General features: G+C 41.5%; 2 protein-coding genes across 2 annotated transcripts; both read left to right on the top strand.

The window, feature by feature from the left end:
* Positions 1–267: 267 nt before the first annotated feature.
* Positions 268–11,884, top strand: LOC136440855 (synaptogyrin-3-like). The gene is made up of 4 exons (XM_066436999.1): positions 268–400; positions 6,839–7,058; positions 7,465–7,616; positions 8,095–11,884. Exons 1-4 carry the CDS (start codon positions 278–280, stop codon positions 8,299–8,301), a joined length of 702 nt encoding a protein of 233 aa, XP_066293096.1. The 5' UTR covers positions 268–277; the 3' UTR covers positions 8,302–11,884.
* A 1,127-nt stretch (positions 11,885–13,011) lies between these two features.
* Positions 13,012–22,144, top strand: LOC136440626 (uncharacterized). The gene is made up of 13 exons (XM_066436702.1): positions 13,012–13,375; positions 15,020–15,152; positions 16,442–16,603; positions 16,997–17,137; positions 17,421–17,582; positions 17,980–18,143; positions 18,558–18,702; positions 19,189–19,400; positions 19,768–19,932; positions 20,276–20,413; positions 20,734–20,875; positions 21,271–21,444; positions 21,898–22,144. The coding sequence occupies exons 1-13, from the start codon at positions 13,052–13,054 to the stop codon at positions 22,059–22,061; spliced, it is 2,226 nt and encodes a 741-aa protein (XP_066292799.1). The 5' UTR covers positions 13,012–13,051; the 3' UTR covers positions 22,062–22,144.
* Positions 22,145–22,631: the final 487 nt, after the last annotated feature.

The following is a 22,631-nucleotide window of genomic DNA, read 5'->3' as shown; positions in this document are numbered from 1 at the left end:
GTGTGTGTGTGAGAGAGAGATCGTATGTGTGTGTGAGTGCGTGTGATTCTCCACTGCAATTTCTGTATGTTCTGCCAGGGGGTGCACAGCCGTTTCTCTATGTCCTGTAAGAGGATGTGAAGCCTGCTATCTCTGATTTCCTCGTCTTAACAGTTACTATCAAAAACACAGATCTCTCCTGTCTTAAAAAACGCCGTTTTCCAGGTGTAATTTGAAACCACCTGTTCACCTGTGACAATGACGCAAGCACTTCTTTTGTTTGGTTGCGTCCGTTCCCATGATGCACAGCAAATCCAAGATGGACGGCGGCGGTGCGTACGGAGCGGGCAAGGCGGGAGCGGCTTTCGACCCCGTAGAATTCATCAAGAGACCCCAGGTCATCTGCAGAATAATATCCTGGGTAAGCACAACTTCCCTAGATTGTCCGCGGGTTACGTGGAGGCGATATCTCTTGTTGTAAGCGGCGCCCGGGGGCCCGTTTGTTCAACAACCTTGTCTCGTTTCAACCGCGAGATTCGCCCTTGCGACTCTCCCAGGTAATTTTTACGGCCCGTTTTCCGGGTGTTCTGTTGATGGCATTCAAGTTAACTACCTTCGCGAGAGACAACGGGGCATATGTTATTCAGAATTGGCCGATTTTATCTAGAGTTACGGCAGGTTACCCTGTAAGGCACTAAGAACAGTATGGGAGGGCGGGGTGCACCTGTGAAATCACTGGGAGATCCCCTTTCAATATCGTGTCATGTGAGAAAGGTGAATGTAATTTTCTATTCTGACGTAAAAAGGAGATCCCCTGGGACCCATACCCCCAACGGCGAGGAAATATATCGTAATCTATGGCACAATTGGTTGTGATATCGAGATTTTGCGGCCTGGTGTATTGCTGATGTAGTGGTATATGTTGGATGGAAAATCGGCCAGCTGATAATAGGGAGTCACATGACGTTATGGAAGGGTGTGAGTCACAAGGTTTGGCACATCAGTCCGCTGTTATCACGCTGGGTGAAGGGGAGAGTGTGCAATCCCTCCCTCAACTCCTAATCAATCAAGTAAATACCACAATTAGTGCTACATACTCAAATCGAATTGACAAATGAAAGAAAACAGAGGCTGTATGAATCAAGGCGTGACTAAACATACAAGATAAGAAGTCTTCCTTGACTGCTTTTGAAATTCACTCTCCAACATCCTTGTGTTTGCACTGTTTTGGCTATAGCGTGGGTGCCCGACTGGCCCACATTCTTTGTAGTCTTAGGTTAGGGTGTGATGTTTACAAACGTTAGGTCACGCTAGGACGTTAAGGTTCGGGCGCATAAGGAGGTGGTGTTACATGTAATGTTGTATTTCTGGGGCCACTCCTACAAATTTACTTACACTGTACTGGCACTCCCATTTCACAAAGTATTTCTCTCTCTTTGAAGTGAGTGTTTTCGGGGGAAAACAGACATGAGAATGAGGTCATTTTTGTTGTTAAAAGATGAACGAGTCCGTATGGCTTCGTCATTGCTATGCAGCTGTAAACATACTTATTAGACTGCAGTTTATTGTGATACAGTTAGTTTCAAGATGATTACAGTACAATGAACATGGAATTTGGTAAAATCTACATAAGAGGGACCATATAGATGAACTGGCAAAGATATGTTTAACTATGACACATGTACCTTTTACTTTAGGCTGCATTAAACTTTAAAGGCCACTCTGTTGATGTACAATGTAAGAAGCATATCACCAGAATGTTGATTCTGACATAAAAAGGATATCCCTTGGAACATGGAATGGAAAAAAGTTACAACACATGTATTAGGCAGTTTAAGGCCATCCGGTTGAGTAAGAAGCTTTTTTTAAGCATATGTTCAGTATGACACAACCTGGTGAATTATTACTAGTTATATAAGTATAGGACTGTGAGTCATGATCATCAGAGACCTTTTAGTCATATTTGTAAACCATCTACAATGGCACAGCATTCCTTGGTTTCACCATGTTGTTATATAAACAACACACACCACTAACTACTACAAATATTTGAAGGTTGATTAATATGAACTAAATTGGTTTATTTATAATATCTTTGCAACTAGGTCATTTATTTTAGATGTAGATCAAATGAAATACCAAAATTGAATTCTAGTACACGACTGTACTAGACCAAGATATAATAGGATTGGAAAGCTGACTTAAATGACACTGTACTGCTAGTCCTACAAAATATTTGCCAAGTGTCAGGTCAATTTTTAACAGAAAATTAGCTTTTAGTGTTGACCTGGTCAGTCTACAATTCAATATGTTCACCTGCGAACTAAATTTTGTACATGTTTAGTGCAATGATAACCCCACTTCAGGGAAAAGCTTTACCTGCCACTATAATGTAATTCTGAATCAATATATTTATCAAAGGAATGACATGGATGAATGAATGAAGTTGAGGATTTGAAAGGTATTATTATGTAACAAATACATTTTTATCTAGATCCAATTCTGTTTTTCATGCACAATTTGATTTTATACACAATTTTATTTTATTTTTTTACATGCATGTGAATGTACATGTATATTTTCAATATGTATAGTTATTTTTTTATTCTAATTGGAAACTGGAAGGTTTATTCTGTTCCTCCTGCCCTGCCCATTCTGATGGATGAGTGAACAGTACACCAGTCACCCTTTGTCCTTGGTGGCTGCACCATTCATAATACATGGGACCTGCCAGGGGTGCATATTGCACAGGTCAAGACTACAGCATTCTATATTACTGGAACTTCAAACAGTTATAACATGTTTCCTCCAATAACTATTCAGGAAGTTTGTAACTGTTTGATATTAAACACACAAAAAGAAGAAAATTCATCATGTGCCGCTGAAATAACGTGCAATATGCACTACAATACACATATTTGTCCTTGGGTATTTTACAGAGGTCAAGATTACATCATTCTATATTATTGAATCTACAGACAGTTATAGAATATCCCTGTAATTACATGACTTTTTTTGTATAGATTATCACCTACAACCACTCGGAAGTTGTAACTGTCTCAAAAGAAAGAAGAAGAAAAAAGAAATTCATCATGTGACTTTGAAATAACCTGCAGTAGAATTATTATTGTTTGTCATGAATTATTTTAGAGAGGTCAAGAGATACATCATTCTATATTACTGACCTTGAAAACGGTTATGAATATTTCTATAGTATAAATACCATTTATAAACACACAGAAATTGTAAATGTCCCACCAAAACAACACAGAGAAATTGAACACAGGGAAATAGCATCATTCGCCATGAAGTAATTTAATTTCCCGGTGTCATCACGCCCCCAATAAGTAGGATGAGATTACCCCAAACCTGGTAAACTCTCCCAGAGGGACTGGGCTGATGAGAGCCACTGGAACAATTAAGTCTTTACCCAACAGGATTACAGTAGAGAAAGGTCACATTGATTTCTGTTATTGTTTTCATGCACATTTTTATAGAGAGCCATTGAAGATCCAGAGCTAGAGGGCACAGCCTGTGAAAGCAATTTTGTTCGATACAGCACCTGCCACTTTCTCAATGTTTAGCACAATCAAAACACATTAATTTGTTTCTTATCTGGCAATTAAAGTTTTCATTTTGTTTTTAAGGAAAGAAGTTCAATTTCATATCGATGTTTCCATATAGTCTCTACTGAAATAGCAACAACATGATGGAAGAAAAACAGGTCCTGTAGCCTATAGGTGTTCATGTGTATGTTATTGATGGTGAATGCTGTACTGTTGTTCGCTCAGCAGACCGTGCATGTGTGGAAGTGCGTGACCAGTTAGTCATCCGGAATTCCTCTGGCACATTTGTCTAACCACTAAACCAGACATGTTTCTAGGAATCATGGTTGTTATGTTCTGCAAATGTCGGATTTGAATAAACATTATAATCATAAATTATAGTTGCCTCAAATCAATTTGTCAAGTCAAATCGTTGCAACCTAAATTCAAATCAACCAAATTTGAAGCTATTTTCGTGGTAAAATTTTGAATACAAACATGCATATGACAGGTATTAAATCATATGCATTAAATCATATTAGAAGTCAGACGTGTAATGGATATGTGATAAGTTTTGTAGAAATGTAGAAAGATGTGTTGATGAAGGTTAGACATCCAGGTAATAAGATACGCCAAAAATAGTTACTCAAACAACTGGATAAAATTTTATCCAGTTGCTTGAGTAACTATTTTTGGCGTATGTAGAAATATGGTTTTATTTCACCTGCTATATACACATGTAGCACAATCATTTACTGTATTTTATATCATATATATGGATCCAATGATCCGAACACTGGACAAGCGTATTAATACAGAGATGGAGTTGATGTCAGGGTGGGGTATGCACAGTTCCTGTTCACAGTCAAATAGAAGCCTTTATAAAGATCTACATACCTTGTTACATATTCATACTGTAGCTGGTCATTTTTCCAGGCTCAGTTGTTGACAAAATATGTAATGACATCACTATGATCATAGATAAGTGATAACATATGGTAACAAATGAGGTTAATGATCGACCTCCAATTTCTAACTCAAGACTGTGCCAAAACGAAGGCTACTTCATGATCTATAGGAAGAAGATTAAAATATACAATATAATTTATGAATACTACAAGTGTTAGGTAGGCTGGCTGCACATTCATGATAAGATTCATGTTCATTTACAATCCAGGAAATGATAGAGCTAAACCACCGTAATATATTCTGACGTTACCTGCTCATATTTTTTTTTACCAACTGAAGTCAATATTATTCTTAGTTCGAAGAATCTTTCCAGATCTTAACCAGTCACACAGCAAACCAACATCAACTGAGATTGTGGTGTAATTGCAAAATGCACACTGTTTTCCCCTCACGCGTACAATGATAATGTATATCTTTAAATGTTTGTGGTAGTTCTTAAATTTTGCTGTGTTGTCGACCTCTCCACTATGATACTAGCATCATGATACTCTGGATATGCTTTTCCATTTTATTACTACAGAACAGTTTTAACCAAGGAATCAGAATACCTGTAAAACCTCAGCTCATTTCCCCTCCTACCACGAAATTAAGTCCCTACGAAGATGAATGGATTTACAATACCACAGTGCAGGAGTGGCGAATCCGAGAAACCAACCCGATATGCCCTCCATGTATGTGTATCTGATGGCGATTAAAACCGCAACGACCCATTCCCAGCCAAGTGCACATCTGCATGTCCGAAGGGAACCAATTTACGGGGCAATTTTCCTCTTGTCGGCTCAGCAATTTACGCATTTTCATTCCCCATCCAAAACCACTTCCAGCACAGAACAAATCGATACCCAAATATTACCTTCAACCGGACACGTTTAGAGGGTAGCGATCAAAGTGTCAATCTGCATTTGGCACGTATTGGTACTACAGCAAGGCAGTTTGGGGTGCACATGTATGTGTTAACCCTTGGCCTTCAAATATATATACTTGGTCATCCATTGCAAACTTGGAGCTGTAGAGTATAACAATTAAGAAAATCAGTATATTTTCTGCACAGTTGTTTTATACTTATAGTTTAACATATGAAAATCCGATTTCAATTCAATTGTATTAATTGTCAGAACTTAATTACCTTCGCCAACAAGGTTATGTTTTACGTGCCGGTTGTGTGTGTGTGTGTGTGTGTGTGTGTTTGTGGACAGCATAATTCGAAAAGCCGTGGGTGGATCGTAATGATATTTGGTATGTGGGTATAGGGGTCAGGAAAATGAGGGCCTAGCGGCTCTCTAAGGTACTGCTTCAGAACTTCTGTCTTTGATATCTTGTGTTCTGGACATGCTGTGGTCACGATTTTTTAGTGGTATATAGATCTTTGGGTATAGAGGAAGTCAAGTGGTGGAACTTTGAACCCTTCATATTTTATTTATTTATTTATTTTTTGCAAGTTCATGCCCAAAGGCTAATTGCAGACAAACAAGTACACAGAGAATACATGGAAATCGAAATAGTTATCTAGTCTACTGTGAAAGTTCCATGTTAACTATGGTTGGGTTTGACTTCTTTTTTGTATACAAAATGTAGTTACATTATATAGTGCATGTGGTTGTCAGGTGCCAATGAGTATGGAGTTGTTCCGAGTTACATGACTGTCCTGTGTAGTCATTCGTAGACAGCAAATGGCTCCTTCCATGAAGTCCCATCGCCTTCAAGTGGTCAGGAAATGGCTCTGCAAATGGCCACTGACTGAGACTTCCCAATGTGACAAACTAGTGTGTGTACATGTACATTCATTGATTCAAGGCAATCTCAGGCTGGGTCTCATACATACTTTTCAAACCAAGACTAATATTTGCATGTACACGCTCAGTACATGGGTAGAGAAATATAAGTATTGTAGAAATCTTAAAGTTTAATAGGGATCATCATATATCTCAGTTCAGTAGCTTGATTGATAGAAATACATGATTGTAATGATATAGCATTTATTAAAGGTTTCATGTTTTTAATCAGTTGCAGTGGTTGCCATTACGCAGATGAACATGTTATGGCTGATTTTTTAATGCTTTATAGTGGTAAGTATGCAAATGTATGATAAAATGGAATAAAATCATTTGATCTCTTAAACATTTCTGCTGCATTTTGTTGACAAAATAGAATTTAGAACCAAACTGCTGTTTAGAAACTACTACTTATAACCTGAACTATTCTTTATATCATTCATCATTCCAGGGTGTTATCGCTCCTCTGGAGGAACCCCTCGTCAGACTCCAAGCTTATCTATGTCTAGCGGTTCTTATATCATTACACATCATAAACACTTGGTAACCAAGTGTGTTATTCTTTACCTTCAGGTGTTTTCTATCATCGTGTTTGGCTGCATCTCCTCCGTGGGCTATATCAAGAACGACTGCATCTACAATGGCGACACGAATGCCTGCCACTACGGGATCGGTATCGGCGTCGTCGCCTTCCTGGGATGCGTCCTGTTCATCTGCGTGGACGCCATGTTCGACAACTTCAGCAGCGTGCAGCAGCGCAAGTACATTGTGATAGGGGACATGGTGTTCTCGGGTAAGAGTCGCCTCTGAAATTATTGAATTTGAAGGCTTTATGGCTCAAATGACACCATACTCCATAGTACATAGAACATTTTCACATGGTGTTCTTGGGTTAGTACATTGTGATAGGGGACATAGTGTTCTCGGGTGAGTACATTGTGATAGGGGACATGGTGTTCTTGGGTTAGTACATTGTGATAGGGGACATGGTGTTCTTGGGTTAGTACGTCGTGATAGGGGACATGGTGTTCTTGGGTTAGTACGTCGTGATAGGGGACATGGTGTTCTTGGGTTAGTACGTCGTGATAGGGGACATGGTGTTCTTGGGTTAGTACGTCGTGATAGGGGACATGGTACTAAATTAAGTAGCCGTCAACAAATCATGAATTACAGTTCTTACTCCCCCTCCATCCCTACAGGCTTCTGGACTTTCCTGTGGTTTGTCGGATTCTGTTACCTGACCGACATGTGGCGCAAGACGACCACCGATTGGTTGACCGATAAGGGTTTCCATGACTACAGCACAGCCCAGGCCGCCATCGCATTCAGCTTCTTCTCCATCATCTCTTGGGTAAGCAAAGATCTCATTGCATGCTGGGAGCAGTGATGCAATATGGGTAGTTCAGGGGGAAAACAACATCATTAAGAATAGACGAATTTGAACCACACCGGTTTCATCAGTGACTGCAAAATACACATTTTCGATACTGGCTGTGTCGCTCACTCGACATGTACACTACCGGAAAGGGTTGCAGTACTTATGACAGGACACTAGGCCGTGGTCCACTGTTCATTGTGCTTGTCGAAAAGAGCTAGGGAAAATTTCCTGGTACAATTAACCTGTAAATACTGTACATAGTGTTTGTCTTCTCTGTCACGACCCGTGGAAGAATAACTCTTTAGTGAGCTAAACTGGATCGATAAATCCTTTTTACATTTTCCTCCTCAGGCTGGCTGTAAAAATGATTGTGTTATTGTTAACCTTGCATGTTTCCAATAAAATGTTGTTTTTTTTTATAAGGACTAAAAATACAAACTTTCCTCCGCAGGCCGGCCTGGCGTTCCTGGCGATCAGGCGCTACCAGCAGGGTTGGGACCAGGCCTTCGCCCCGAGCTACGAGCCCGACCCCCAGATCCCCGGCGCCTCTCCGTATCCGGCATACCCCGAACCCGGCCAGGACCCCGGCTACCAACAACAGCCCTTCCAGGAGCCCGGCAGCCAGCCCCAACCAGACTACCAGGCACCCGCCTACTAACCACTCCACCTCACTCCAACTGCAGCCACCCTGCCCACCCCTGACACAGAGTGATGAGGTCCTTAGGTGTAGTCAGTTATGTATGGTGATGGACCGCCACGCTCTCGGATGTGGAGGAGTGGGAGTGATGATGATGCACATATCGTCCCTTCTGGGTGTAGGTTGAAGCTGAAGAGTTTCCTTAAGTGTAAAGTGAGTTCTACATGTATAGTTGGGTTAGGGAGTTGGTTGGGGTGGCTCGCTCAGTAGCAGGATGTGCTAGATGTATGTAAAAAGAAGTGTTTCCCTGTAGAGACTTGCTAAGTAGAAACCTAGTTCCAAACTTTCCTCCCACATTTTGCCACTTGCTGCACTTTGATGTATAAAGTAAACACTTGTGAAAAACAGAATGATCTCTTCTCTTGCTATTAAACGAGTGGAGAAAAGGGTGATAGCAGGAGATGAAACCATGAGTAAATTTCACATGTTGTCCGTGTTGTAGTGGGTCCAAACGTTCCAATGGTGCTGTGTTCAGACTCTACCTTGTAGACCAGTTTGTGACAATGGTTCCTAAGAAACTACGGAAAAAAGATCGAACATTTTGGCAGGGCATATAATAATTAGTCTGTTGCAACAGCCTGTGTATCATTTCCATTTTACTTTGTTTTTTTTAATATTGACACCAGTGTGGCTTAGACTTTTTTCCCAGGGTAACACCAGAGCCTGTGTCAAAGCTGAATTATTTTGTTGAAAAGATGGCATATTTTGAAAGCCATGCTTAACACTTCTCAACCATAAGATCACAGCATCATCATTTTCTAGCACTGCACACAGTTTGAGCTATGCTTGCCTTTAGCAAAGTTTTAGATACACAGAACAAAAATTAGTCAAAATTAAGATATCTGTTTAACATAAACCTTTTACAGTCTAAAGGTTTCCGTTTTGGAACAAGTTGTAACCTATTTACTACTTACCAAGTCTCTTCTGGAAGCCAAGCAAAATGTGAGAAATTGCCGGTTCACTGAAATAAGTTCAACATGTCTGACATGTGGATATTTGTCATGAATAAACGATACAAGAAGCACACGTGAGATAAGTGTCCTATAATCGTAACATGACAAAAACAGTATGCAACAGTCGTCCCTTTCTGTGCTGTGATTCCCCGACGATGATTCCACAGTACAGGAGGGCAGTTTTGGTGCAAAATGCAGGTAAAAAATGCAATTTCTCATCCATGTGGCCTTTGTACACCAAGAGAACATACTCAAACCTTGTCACCTAGGCAACTGGAGGTCATGTGATCGGCATTTTCTCACGTTTTGTTCTCGTGATGGTTTGTGTGTAGTCTAAAGTACAGGCTGTGAGATAGGTTAATAGGGTAGGAAAGAAACAAGGTATTCTTGTAATATTGGTGGCGTGAAGGGATATATGTATATATCTATATATATATATACATGTATATATATATTCAAGACTATGTTTGGAAGTATGGTATTATTCATATTTCGGCCCATCTTAAGTCCATTTTGTCACAGAAACAATGATGAAATTTCATTTTTTTCATTTCCCCCATGTTTTTCTCCAAAACAGCTGAATAGCTGACACTCAAATACACGGTATGATTTATAATAATGTACCAAGATATTGTAGGGCTCTAGTTCTCACAGTTGTGAAGTTGTCATTTGTCATGAAGTTTGGTTTAGTTTTTTGGATGAAAAGGGGTTGTTTCCCATTATTTTCCTTTCCAACATTAGTAAACTATTACTATTATTGTATGAAATGTATGGAACACTTTATGTTGAAGATTTATTTGTGTTAAGGCATTTATATAATGAATTGTGAGTGCATAGAGGTGTGATTCGCAAGTGTATTTTTGCATATCACTGGATTCAGATAGGTTGAAAATATGATTTTCCTTATATGTCATAACTTTAGATTATGTTCAGACAAAATATAATTCTTGGTATGAACTGATACTTGAAATTATTTACTAAGATCTGTGTAGCGCTGATTCCTTCTGTGTGCTACTCTCTTTAAAACTGTGTTCCACCAAACCTTTTACTTCATGTTTTTGTTGGCAGAAAGCAATAGGATATTACTTAAATGTTTGCAAATTTTAGTTGTGTGTATAATGCTGAAATATAGGAAGGAAAGGTATAAAACACCAGAGGGTCATAAGGAGTAAATGAAATGGTGACATATGGAGAGATGGAATATTGCAAAAGGAGAGTAGGGTTGAAAAGAATAGCAATATTAAATGTGTACAAGTGTTGAACTGTTTGTATATTGTGAAGGCTAAGTAGGGGGGAGATGCTTTGTGTGACTGTGTGTATGTGGTGCGTACAATTCACTAGATTTTGGGCAGCTAAACGTAGCAAGTGTCATGTGGTCACAATGGTGCGCGAAGTCATTATGTATAAGGCATTTGTCCAGCATTTTTTTTCTGTTACAGTGACAAAGTATTGCCTGTGGTTTCAATACAATATGGTTGTTCAAAAATTAACTTCTTTTTTGAAGTGGGTAATGCTTGTATGCACATTTCCAGCGTTATACACAGAGTTGCATTGTAAAAATGTTGGTTTGTGTTTCAATGTACTTACCATGGGTGAAACCCTTTGCTCCTGTGCTATGATGACTTCTCCAAAAATAACAATAAACAGTGTGGAGAGCTGTGGTGCCGAAAAATAGCTTGCAGTTCACTTTAAGATTACGAAGGGCTGTGCTGTTGCTTGTCAGAGTGAATAATTACAGACCTAGGTACTGGTCCAGGAAGACCTATGCATTTTTTTCAAGGAGAACTTATATTTGACCACATTATGCACTGCTTTCTCCCTTTAGGATAACATGCTATGAACACCTAGAGATGTTTAGTGATTTCAGCGTCTAAGGTCAAAGCCCACACTGAAGAAACCCAACTGCCACGGCATACTAGCATGTTATTGATCTTTTAGAACCATCCTGAAGCATTTTCTACATTAATCAAAACCGTTGAAACTTTTGAGCAAGAAAAATGTCTTCAGATGCCCCCAACACTCACAACAGTATATGCATACAGTCGTGTATGAAAAACTCTCTAAAAGACATCTATGATATCGCAATGCTTGCAAGCGAAAGGCAAGGACATATGCACAAGAAGCTTGAAGAACGCAAGGAGATTCAGACCCATATCTTACCAACTTTTCATGTGAAGAATATTGTGTTGTGACCACGCCTAGGTGTTCTGAAGTGTATAGATATATATAAATGTATATTCTGCCGTAGTTGTGCCCTAAACGTTTGGAGACAAGTAACTTAGATCAACAAGAAGAATTCATTGTAAAACTTGTCATAATACACAAGTAAGTCCTGATGCAGTGTGTTGTTTTGCCATGTTGAAATATTGGTCACGGTTTAACGTTTGACAATGGCCCCGACCAACTTTTGTGTGACGTAGTCGAGTTATCCGCAGCAAGATGTGTTGTTGTTTTTTTGTATGCTTGGCAAACCACATATAAAGACAAGTATGTATATTTAGTTTGGTGTGTAAAGGATATTCTGGTCACCGTAGGTTTGATGGTAAGTAGAGGAGAAGTTATGACGACAATAAAGTATCTTGGGAAAATTATTAATCTTGTCTTATTCTTTAAGGAACAATCCATTCAATCTATCACGTCCACGTGTCTCCATGCAGTTGCTATCAGTCGATGACCTGCGTTTGTTGGAAAGAAGTCATGGACCTCACGCACATCACATTTATGGAGTACGAAACAACTTGTGACACTTTGGGGTTAGGTAGCGGCCAGCTCACGAGAACGGCCACACACCGCCGTTTGTATATAGGACAGTCAAAGCTGTACATGTATATTGCGATAAAGTCTCTCTTTAACTCCCCCTTGACTTGCCATTATTGGCTGTGACCGCTTAGCGAGCGGTCAAACACTTCACAAATCGCTTAACGAATTAGATGGACTTATTACGTTTTGTTATGTTGTCCTTTAAATCTGACTTCTGCATCGTGCATCGTTTTCCAATTAAAATCAATGGTCAAAACCAAATGTTGGTCGATCAGCGATCGCCGTCTTGTGGAAAGGAGGCCGTACTAACTTATAAATCGAATGGACATCAGTATGGAAATATCTGAAGTCAATTTGAACGCGTTTAGAATCAGATTATATTGTATTGATGAGCTGAAACGACCAGTTTCATTTCGCCACGGGATGTAATTCCCATCGAGATTTGTTTACGTTCTCACAACATTAAACAGATATCAATAACCAGTTCTTTGTAACTGAATGATTTTATCAGGTTGAAAAATCAAAGTTCTGGATAACAAGGTGCTTTATTTACAACGAAGACGTATATCCACTGTGATTGTATATATAAGATACAACCTTGGTTGTAAATAACTTATCCAGAACTTTGTTAGCCAAGCATTCACTCCCTGCAAAATTAGATAGCCCTTCATTGTTCTGCAAGATCCTGGATCTCTCAGGACCGCTCACTGTCTCTGTATCAAGGACATCACATCAGTCATAGCGTGATGCCTGATGGAGGCCGACAGATGCAGCCTTTTCTTTTGTCCTCACCTGCATCAATTACCTTAATGTTTGTGCCTGAAATAACAAAAGTGGGAAAATAAGTCGTACGGAAACAATAGGCGTTGATAACAACGGGCTCTTTTCTCCTTGGTATTAGAAGGCTTATTCGCGTGCGCCAATTAGGTAATTTGTTCTTCCACGAGGTTGTCCTGGATTCCTGAGCGTACGCATCTACTTGTGCTTGTTTGTCAACGATGGCGGACGCCAGGTTGTTGTGTGCCGCGTGGCTCGTTCTACTGGTGCGAGTAGAGGCTCAGTTTCACCCTGTCTCCTCCGGCCACGAGTTCCCCCAAGCCGCGGTGTGGGACCGGATTCTCACGGACGTTCCTCATCGACTTCTGTGTCACGAGCTGTGTCTTAAAGACGTCTCCTGCACCTCCTTCCAGTACAACCAGACGTCTCGGGAGTGCATGGTCAGCATCGCGACGGATGCCCTAGAGGACCATCCCGACGACGATGTGGACGACTCCCTGCACGACCTGCCGCTGGACGGTCTTCTGCCTACAGCGCCGCACTCCGTAAGTCAAACTGCCCGGTAGATATTTGCTTTTTTTCTCTGGCCACGGCACTGAAATACTTGATAGTTAACGGGCTCATGCCGTCTCTTCGGTCCTTCGATGACCAATGATAAAGAAAATGTACCATATGTTTTGCTAATCATGTAAAACTGTGCGGTAGATCCTTGCTTTTTCTCTGGCCATGGTACTGAAATACTTGATGGTTAACCGGCCCGTGCTTTCTCCCTGGTCATTCGTTGACCAATGATACAAGATATGTGCCATATGCCTTACTTGCCATATAAAGCTGTCCGGTAGATCCTTGCCTTTTCTGGCCATGGTACTGAAAAGCTTGATGATGCCTTCTCCCCGGTCATTCGATGGCCAAGGATCAAACGATTGACCACATATGCATGTTTTGTTTGCTATGTCTTTAGCAGTCATACCAACGTAAGCGAGATAGTCCTGTGCGAGTGCTTTCCATGTTCAAAATTGAGCAGTCCGGATCCCACCTCAATGTTTAGGCGCTAACTGAAGACATGTGCATATAATACGGCCAGGTTGGATAAAAATTTCAGTTGGGGATCTAGGATTCATTATTAGTTTCTGTCGTCATCCCAAATAGTGCTGCGTACTTAAACCCCTGGCCTGAACTGGTCCAAAAGACCTAAACGTCGGGAACCAGTTCCAGACTTGCAAAAAAACAATCTTTCGCTTATATCCTCCTTTTTGTTCTAAACCATCTAAAACCCTATGTGCTGGAAAAAGGCGAAAAAAGTGCTGTTTTTGTGCTTTTACTGAGCTTTTGTATTTGCTGTTGAATATGGAGTATTAACTATATATAGTTTAGCATGTATATTTTTCATGCCAACATGTGATTTTACATGTAATCGAAAAAAAAATATGTCTAGCACAAATATACCATGGGTTCAGGTCCAGACCTAGGCCTGGATTTCTGGGCCCGAATCCTGACCTGAATCTGAACATGAGTTTACAGCACTAATTCTAAATCGCCTGGAAACGTATTCTCTACTTGACGAAGTCTGCAAGGACACTTCACAGCGGTAGGTCTGAAGACGTTTTCCTCTTGAAAAGTGTTTGATACATGTGGTCCTGTCTCTTGCAAATTTGTTTCTTTATTTCATGTATCATGACTTGTCCATGTGTGTCATGTTTTTGACCACTTTAATCTACATCCAGGCCAGCTGCAGTTCCCAAATAAGGTTCATATCGTGCGTTGGCCGAGAGAGATCAATGACTCAAAGTGCAAAGGCATGCAGTTAGTCTCTGTGTGCTATTACAAGACACATCAAACCTTCTATTTACGACAAAACCTAATCATAAGATGCAACAATAGCAACGACAATCCTGAAATCTTGTGGGAAAATGAGATGGTATCCAAGCGACACTTGATGTCAACGAGAGCAACATGACACCGCCAGATCTCAGTTTGCGATAGAGTACAGCAACTTGCCACGAATATCCAGACGTATGTTAAGTTAAGGCCGAAAATGTAAGACTTTTTTGTAAACCTTGGTGGGGAAAATAGTGGTCGTAGTAGCTTTGAAGAAATACATTTCGAAGACACGGTTATATTTCTACGTACCGTAACTTTACATCATTGTAAACGCGCAAACATCGAATATAACCTGTTTCTATCTGTAGGATTCCGGCTGCTACTCTGATCAGGACGCCTGTATCCGCGGCCAGGTGTGCCGAGACAAGTGCGTCAATGACGGTGTCGTCGATTGTACCTGTCGGTCACCTTCGTGGGCCAGACCAGACTGCAAGTCCACCGGTAAGACGGAAAACGTTTGATGTCGTCTTCAAAAAGGCTTATTTCATCTCAGTACAATCTATACCATAGAGAGAACTTAATTGACACGGCAAAAGTACATTGACATTGGTACGGTCTTTTACAACTATATATAGAGAGACACAATTAACACTACAGTTATTAAGTACTACACATATCTAATGTATTTACCTATGTTTGCACACTGTAAGGATATATAAAAGTGAATAATGGCCAGCATGTGGCTTTCAGGCTTGGTGGTGCGCAAGTCATTCAGAGGAGAAAGGGGCTGTCTACCTGAATGTACTTGTGTTTTTCGTCACAAATTGATACGCTTTGATTCAAGGCTATTGGCCTGGTGTTTCGTAATCATCAGTCTGCCCACTGGCATTGATTCCGAGTCTCTCACGGAACGCTGACGTCAGCAGAAAAGCATGCTGGGATGAGGAACCTGTCAAACTTTGTCAGCTGTCAAAGATTGCGTGTTTCATATTAAGATTCTGTCTCTTATGATTCTAGCGCTAACGCATCAACATGCTTAATCTATGTTAACGTCGCGTGTTCCTTTTGTCTGAAAACTGTCCGATCAGATTTTTGGATAGATGTATCGCCCCAGGCGTGACGCAGGTGTGGTTTGCAGACGATAAAGGATCTGACTGTTAATTGACAGCGTTCATTGTTTAAAGCATGACTACACTCTGTCAGTCAGGATTTATCAGGTTTAACCGGGGACATGTTGGCACGATAGGTCCGGGCGGGACGGATTCTTTCTGACAGCTAAGAAATGGTTGATGTCGTCTTTCCGTGACGGCGAAATCCGATGGACAAATTGCCAACACCACACGCTATTGTGGGGATCAAGGAATTGTTCTGTGGAATTAGGTGCCGATTGAAAGTTTAAGCAAAACGTTTTATGTTACCATATTGATATCAAGGGATGGCAGATTTTCATCATGGCCAGGTCATTCTAGATCTGGTAGCACCAATGACACCATATCGGTGTCAGCTACAGATGATAACTCTACGTCCTACGTCACAAATGCCACGTGGACAAAAACCGCCCAAAACACGGTAGATTCGGTTTCCATCCTCCCCCTCCCAAAAATGATGATTTGAAAAGTTTGATGGAAGATTGTCACGGAGACAACGGAGGTGAAACTGAATAGATTTCATTTTGTTGAAACTGACGTCTTTATAATTGCTGATTTCAAACTCGCTCACTGGCGTCACTATTTGTTTTTTTTTTTTGTTTTTTTTTTCGTTTGTTTGTTTTTTGTGTTTCTATCTCCCAGAGCTGGGTACCTGGGAAGACTGGGGTCCGTGGGGAGACTGCTCTGTAAGCTGTGGAGGCGGGGTCAAGAAGCGCATGCGCACATGCAGGGATGAGTATGACGGGAAGACATGTGCTGGACGGGACACTGACGTCAAGCTGTGCGCGAAGAAAAGGTGTCCAGGTAATGGCGACATGAAATTCGTATGTCTTATTTGAATATAGATTAAATCGTTCTGAATGCTAATAGCTATTTTCAAGGTCATGGCTACGCCTTGAATGCATATGTCATTTACTATCTATCAAACCCTACCACGGTGGGATGTAGCTTTACAAAGGTTCTATTCCCTCATTAGTTTAAGCAATTAGAGTTTGAACTTTTTCATTAAAGAGTAGACCTTTGAAAAAATATTTGATGTTTCAAAACTATTCCGTTTCACATGACATAAAAAGAAACGTAAGAAAGATAACTGACAGTGACAATTGCAAGCATACTTATATTAGTTGTTGCCAGAATTAGTAGAATTTTTCAAATTAATGTTTATTAACACAATTATGCTGCTTTCCCGTGGCCTAGAATGGACGGAGTGGGGCGGCTGGACGAAGTGTACGAGGTGTGGCCGGTCCCGTACCCGGACCCGGACCTGCCCCGTTCCGGGACATTGTCCGGGGCCTGACGTCCAGAAAAAATCCTGCATGAGCAGCAAGGAATGCTCAAGTAAGAACCTTACTTTTCAATGTGTTACATCTTTGTGTCTTCGCTCAGTTAAGACGTGTACATCTATGTATTCTAAATACTTAACATAAAGCTGTTGCTGGAGGCACGTACGTTCATATGAATAGCTTTGAGAATCCGAGTACTACGATGATCAAGAATGGGGCGAATTGGATGGAATCACTTTGCATTACAAGTTCACCTTTGGCGTCCACATTGTGTACAGACACGTCATACGTGTCGTGATCACAGCGGCATTGCTTTACCAGTATCTTGAACATTTCAGCTCATATCAGACTGCAGAGAGGCCTGTTTGTGACTGACGGGTGGGTGGAGGTTTGGGACCAGCTGAACGGCTACTGGAGGCCGCTGTGTGGGGAGTGGACGGAACAGAACGGGAGGGTGGCGTGCCGCCATGTTGGATTCAAAGACGTGGAGGTCGACACACGTAAGAACTGATGACACATATGTACAAATGTCTGATGATGATGATTTTGATGAAACAAAACATTATTTTCATTACCTTTACCAAGAAGCGAGAAGAAGCCGGACCTGTATGATAGACTACGATACTTATACCAACACGTGTATGTTTGTAAACACGTCTATGTCGTGACCTGTAATTGGCCAAGTTGGGGAAAAAAACACAATAAAGGTCTTCAGTTACGTGCAGTCAAACGTCTGACACTTTCTGCTGCCTAGCTTCTTGCTTAAAACGGATAGGGAGAAATTGACATAAACTAGAACAGTAGTGGACAGACTCACAGAGCATTGCAACAAGTTATCTATACATGTTATAATTTCTGCGCTCATCATACCGTGTTCATCCGTTTTCCTCCCTTCAGCACATGACATAATGAACATGGGCTGCTTAAGCGACGACCCGGGGGACAGGGACCCAGAAGACGCCTGGAACACGACTCTGAACGGACCCTTCATGACGTCATCATCTCCTCAGGACTGTCTGGCCTTCTGTCGTCTGCGGGGGTTGAAATATGCTGCGATCAGGGTCAGTGCTGAATCCCATTGGTTGCGTAAGATAGGCGCAGTGCAGTCTGATGTCAAGGTAAAGATGTATTGCTGCACTGGCGTACTTTGAGATTTTACAGAATGGTAATAATCAGCACGCCTAATAGCAGTTACTCGAACTGGATATGATTTCGGAAACGGACTCATATTCAGTTGCTTGAGCAACTACCATTTGGAGTATCTTATTACCTTCATCGAGGTAATAATCAACAGTCATTAAAAAGCAGTTCCAAAAACGGTCACCATCAAGGTATTTCCTCTTCTATTGCCACATCTATGAGAACAAAATTCACTTAACAATGAAAAAATAATGCCCCACTGCAGTCTGTGGCTTAAAGTGTTGTATCTAGGTCAGCTTTCCCGTCTATAAAGGGGTGCCTTCACATTACTACAGGATGTCAACGTCTGTCAGTGTGGACGAGGGTACGCCCGGAACAGTGAAGCAGCCCCAGCGGCCTGTGATGCTCCATGTACTGATGCTGAAAACTTCACCTGCGGCAGTCAGACCTCCGAACTGCTGAACGACGTCTACACATACGGTATTGACATAGCTCTGTTATTACCATGGTAACTTTGAAATCACATCCTCTTGTGTCATAGTAGTCGTTTTCCTCTGATTTGTAACGGAGACTGGTTTGCTACATCTTATTTCCACTTCTTTATGGTGTGTAAACTGTGCATCATTGGTGCAATGTAGTCAGGGCTAAGTCCTGATCGATATACATGTACATATCTGAGTCCGCAAATAGATCAATGTTGTCCTTAGAACTATTGTGTAATATGTGACAGACATCAGATCAATGTGGCAATGAACTGGAAGAACTAGTACTGATACAAGTTCATCTTACCTCGTCCAGGGAATAACATGAGCAGGTACGGGTGTTATCTAAGTTACTAAGTAGTTTACTGGTTCTTCCATACATATGGGAGCCCCAGTTATCTATCAATGATGGCACCCAGGCTATCTGTAGCAACTGCAATTTCATCTCTGTTTTGTAATAAGTTCTTCATGTGTTCCACCCCAGCTCCGCTCGGTAATATCATGTACTTCCCTATGGACGAGAAGCGGGAAGAGACGGGGGAACTCGTTGGGAACCCACCGGCGCACACCTTCAATGACGCCGACGTGGTTGACGGAGTGGTCGGTAAGGGTCTGTACCTGAACGGAGACAACCAGTGGGCCAAAACTGACAGGCTGGACGGGACCTGTCTCGGCAGCACAACGCTTTGTCCTGAGGTTAGTCATCCTTCTCTCGTAGCTGTCGATGGTGACAAACCGGTATGGTTATCGGTATCTTCGGCGTGTTAGATAATGAACATGGTCGATAAGTCCGGTGATGTGATTTCTCTATGAAGATTGTCTGAAAATCATGTCGTATTGTTGGACTACACATCAGACGGCCATGCCGTATTTGATATAACTCTTATTGTATGGTCCTGCCTTTCAGGTTGTACTATATGGCACAACGGACAGAAAAAAAATGCGAGGTATGGAAAAGTGCAACGATCTTATAAAATTCGTGCACAACATAGCATCTTTACAGTTCATCTCATATCATAAAGACATTGGTTTAATTCACTTCGGCTATTGTTACTGTCGCTAGGGTTTCACTATCGGCATGTGGATCAAGCTGATGGAACTGCCGCCGTCCGACCGCTACTTCATGTCGACCGGCGGACACACCCGGTCTTCGTACGGCTTCAACTTCTACTACGACGTGCCGGACGGACCCGGGTTCTGGGTCACCCATCGGGACGCCTGGTGCAGGGTGAGGACACGACGAGATGAACGGATATGTGCAATATCTTGACGTTGTATCATTAGTTCAAACACTCGTATTTCCATCACTTTGATAAGCAAGCATATTCTATCAAATCCCCTTGCTTGAGCTACAAATTGGTACCATTGCAGTTCCCACACGGTGAAGTAATGGGTTGAGTCATTCTCTTTTTTATTAGTTTAGGTCGAACGTTCCTCAAGAGGACTATTTGGAATGTGTGATGATACTTTTATTCCTTCATAAATACTTTCTGTGACATGTAGAAGGCCGCCCCTTCCTTGACCTGGAGCATATCGTTGTTGCTAAGTAATCGAATCTTTGTCCCTTCCAGACCCACTTCGCCCTGCCGATAGGGATCTGGATGCACCTGTCCCTGTCCTGGAAGGCGCCGTGTGACATCAACATCTTCGTCAACAGCACCGAGGTGGACTTCACCCTATCTAAGGCCAGGCCCAGCGACCTGGAGGAAGTTAGTAACTATAACACACTGCTAACAACAACATCCTAACAAATATATACTATTTCAGCTATCATAATACAGCATTTCTTATAGTCTGGAGGAAGTAATTTAGTAACGTCAACAAAAGTTCTGTTTTTACAAAGACATGAACTTCCAACTTCAATGGGATCTGCCTTCGATTTCGGTGTGTTTCATGTCACCTGTACCAATTTTACCATCCTGAATAATCTTGATCGATATTTAGTATATTTGCCAACAATCGAGAATCATAGTGAACGTACCTTAACGAAACAACCATTCATGCACAATGTATATCCCCCGGTCACTAGGATGTCCACACAACCCTGGCCATAGGAGGCCCGAATACTGTGACAAACGTAGCAGGTATTGCCGGCCACATCACCGTGGACGAGGTCCGGTTCTGGGACAGGAAGGTGACTGGGAAGGAACTACACGAAGTCATCATGCATGGTGCGTTCGATCTGGCTGTATCGTATTGAGAAGATAGCGATATATAGTACATATTTTAACTTATCAAGCAGATGCCATCCTTTGATATTGTTTTATCGGGCCTTTTTTAATATCATCGGATGAACTTATACTTGTATATACAAAATGCAGCGCAAACAGGAAAAACGATGGCAGTTTATTTTAGTTTAACAGCAGTCTGTTTAAGTCGACCCACACACAAAAACGAAAGTAAATGTGTAGATCAGAAACAACGCGTTTTATACTAGCTATATTTGAAAAAAATAGAAATCATATTCATCATAAGGCAGACTGGTTACCTGCGTAACTTTACTAACATTTGTTAATGATCACGTAGAATTTCGTGTTATTGATGCTCATACATGTTTGTTTGCCAGACCTGAGGATGTCGGGGATCCAGTACCATCCCCAGGCCGGTGCGAAGGTGTTGAAGGGAGAATTCAAGTGTACCGGAGAGGAACTGCTACTGGGCATGTGCGAGCACGAGGAGGACTCCTCATTGGCTGACAGCATTTGCGGCACCAGCACACAGAACTTCGTCCGCTGCGTTCGTGAGTTCGACACAATCTTCATGATTACCTAGCTTTTACTAATATGACACTGTCGACGTCCTCGCTTTGTTTCATCGCAGCTAGCCAATTAGTAAGTTGACGCAGCAAACGCCCTAAGTCCTTTTACCCTGACCATCTCGTCGTTCTGACATGCAGAATAGAATAGAATAGAATAGAAAAGAATACAAAAGAATAGAACAGAGCAAATAGAACTACAGAGCAAACAGAGCAGAACCGGGAATAGAATAGAATAGAACAGAACAGAACAGAGCAGAGCAGAGCAGAGCAGAGCAGAACGGAGCAAATATAATTACAGAGCAAACAGAGCAGAATAGAACAGAACAGAGCAAATAGAATTAAATAATCGGTCAAAATGTCATCTGCTCTTGTTATCAATAACACAAAGACAGCACTTTACTACTCTTACGTGTAATTTTTGTCCACTTGTTGCAGCTAACGGCTGGTGGGATAGCTGGTCATCGTGGAGCTCGTGTATCGACGGACAGTCCCGCCGGACCCGGAAGTGCTACACGCCGTCTCCTCACTACCAGGGGAACTGCACGGACAGCCCCGGACCCGGCGAGCAGGTCAAGTCCTGCGTCTTCACTGACATCTAGATCTACCTACAGCAAAACAAGGCACATGTTATAGACTCTAGTCACTCAATTCCTAGTCCGTGTACCGTCCTCCGTTGTTACCGCTAACTTATAATTAGTCTTTCGTAAGCAAGCGAAAAGACTGGGCCAGTGTATGGCAACAGCGGAGTATGGTCCCGAGGCTACTCAGTGCTATCTATCATCGACATATTCTCACAAAACGGATGCATACTTGTGCTTTCTGACCTAACGATAGAGTGGCAAGAGATTTCATATGATGCTTCTAGAAATGTAATATGCTGCTACAAGAGCTTAAAGTTATATTTTATGGAAAGAAAGTCAGAAAGAAATATAGAAAGGCATCACCGAATATATAGAATAAAAGAACACGTTAGTAATATATGTACATACAACTTATGAGCGACATTCAGATGCTTGTCGATGGCACTACATAAATGTATGCATAACTTTCTTGATACCACGTACTGTGCACTGTATATCGTAAGAGGACAGCTAGCAACTTAGATGTCATAATTTTGAGAAGTGTTTAGAATTCCTCTATAATATTATGATAGCGGTCCATATGTAGGA

The sequence above is a fragment of the Branchiostoma lanceolatum genome, chromosome 8 (genome assembly GCF_035083965.1).
Source record: "Branchiostoma lanceolatum isolate klBraLanc5 chromosome 8, klBraLanc5.hap2, whole genome shotgun sequence".
NCBI classification, from domain to species: domain Eukaryota; kingdom Metazoa; phylum Chordata; class Leptocardii; order Amphioxiformes; family Branchiostomatidae; genus Branchiostoma; species Branchiostoma lanceolatum.
The sequence above is the reverse complement of the archived record's forward strand: the minus strand, read 5'-3'. Positions and strand labels throughout refer to the sequence as shown.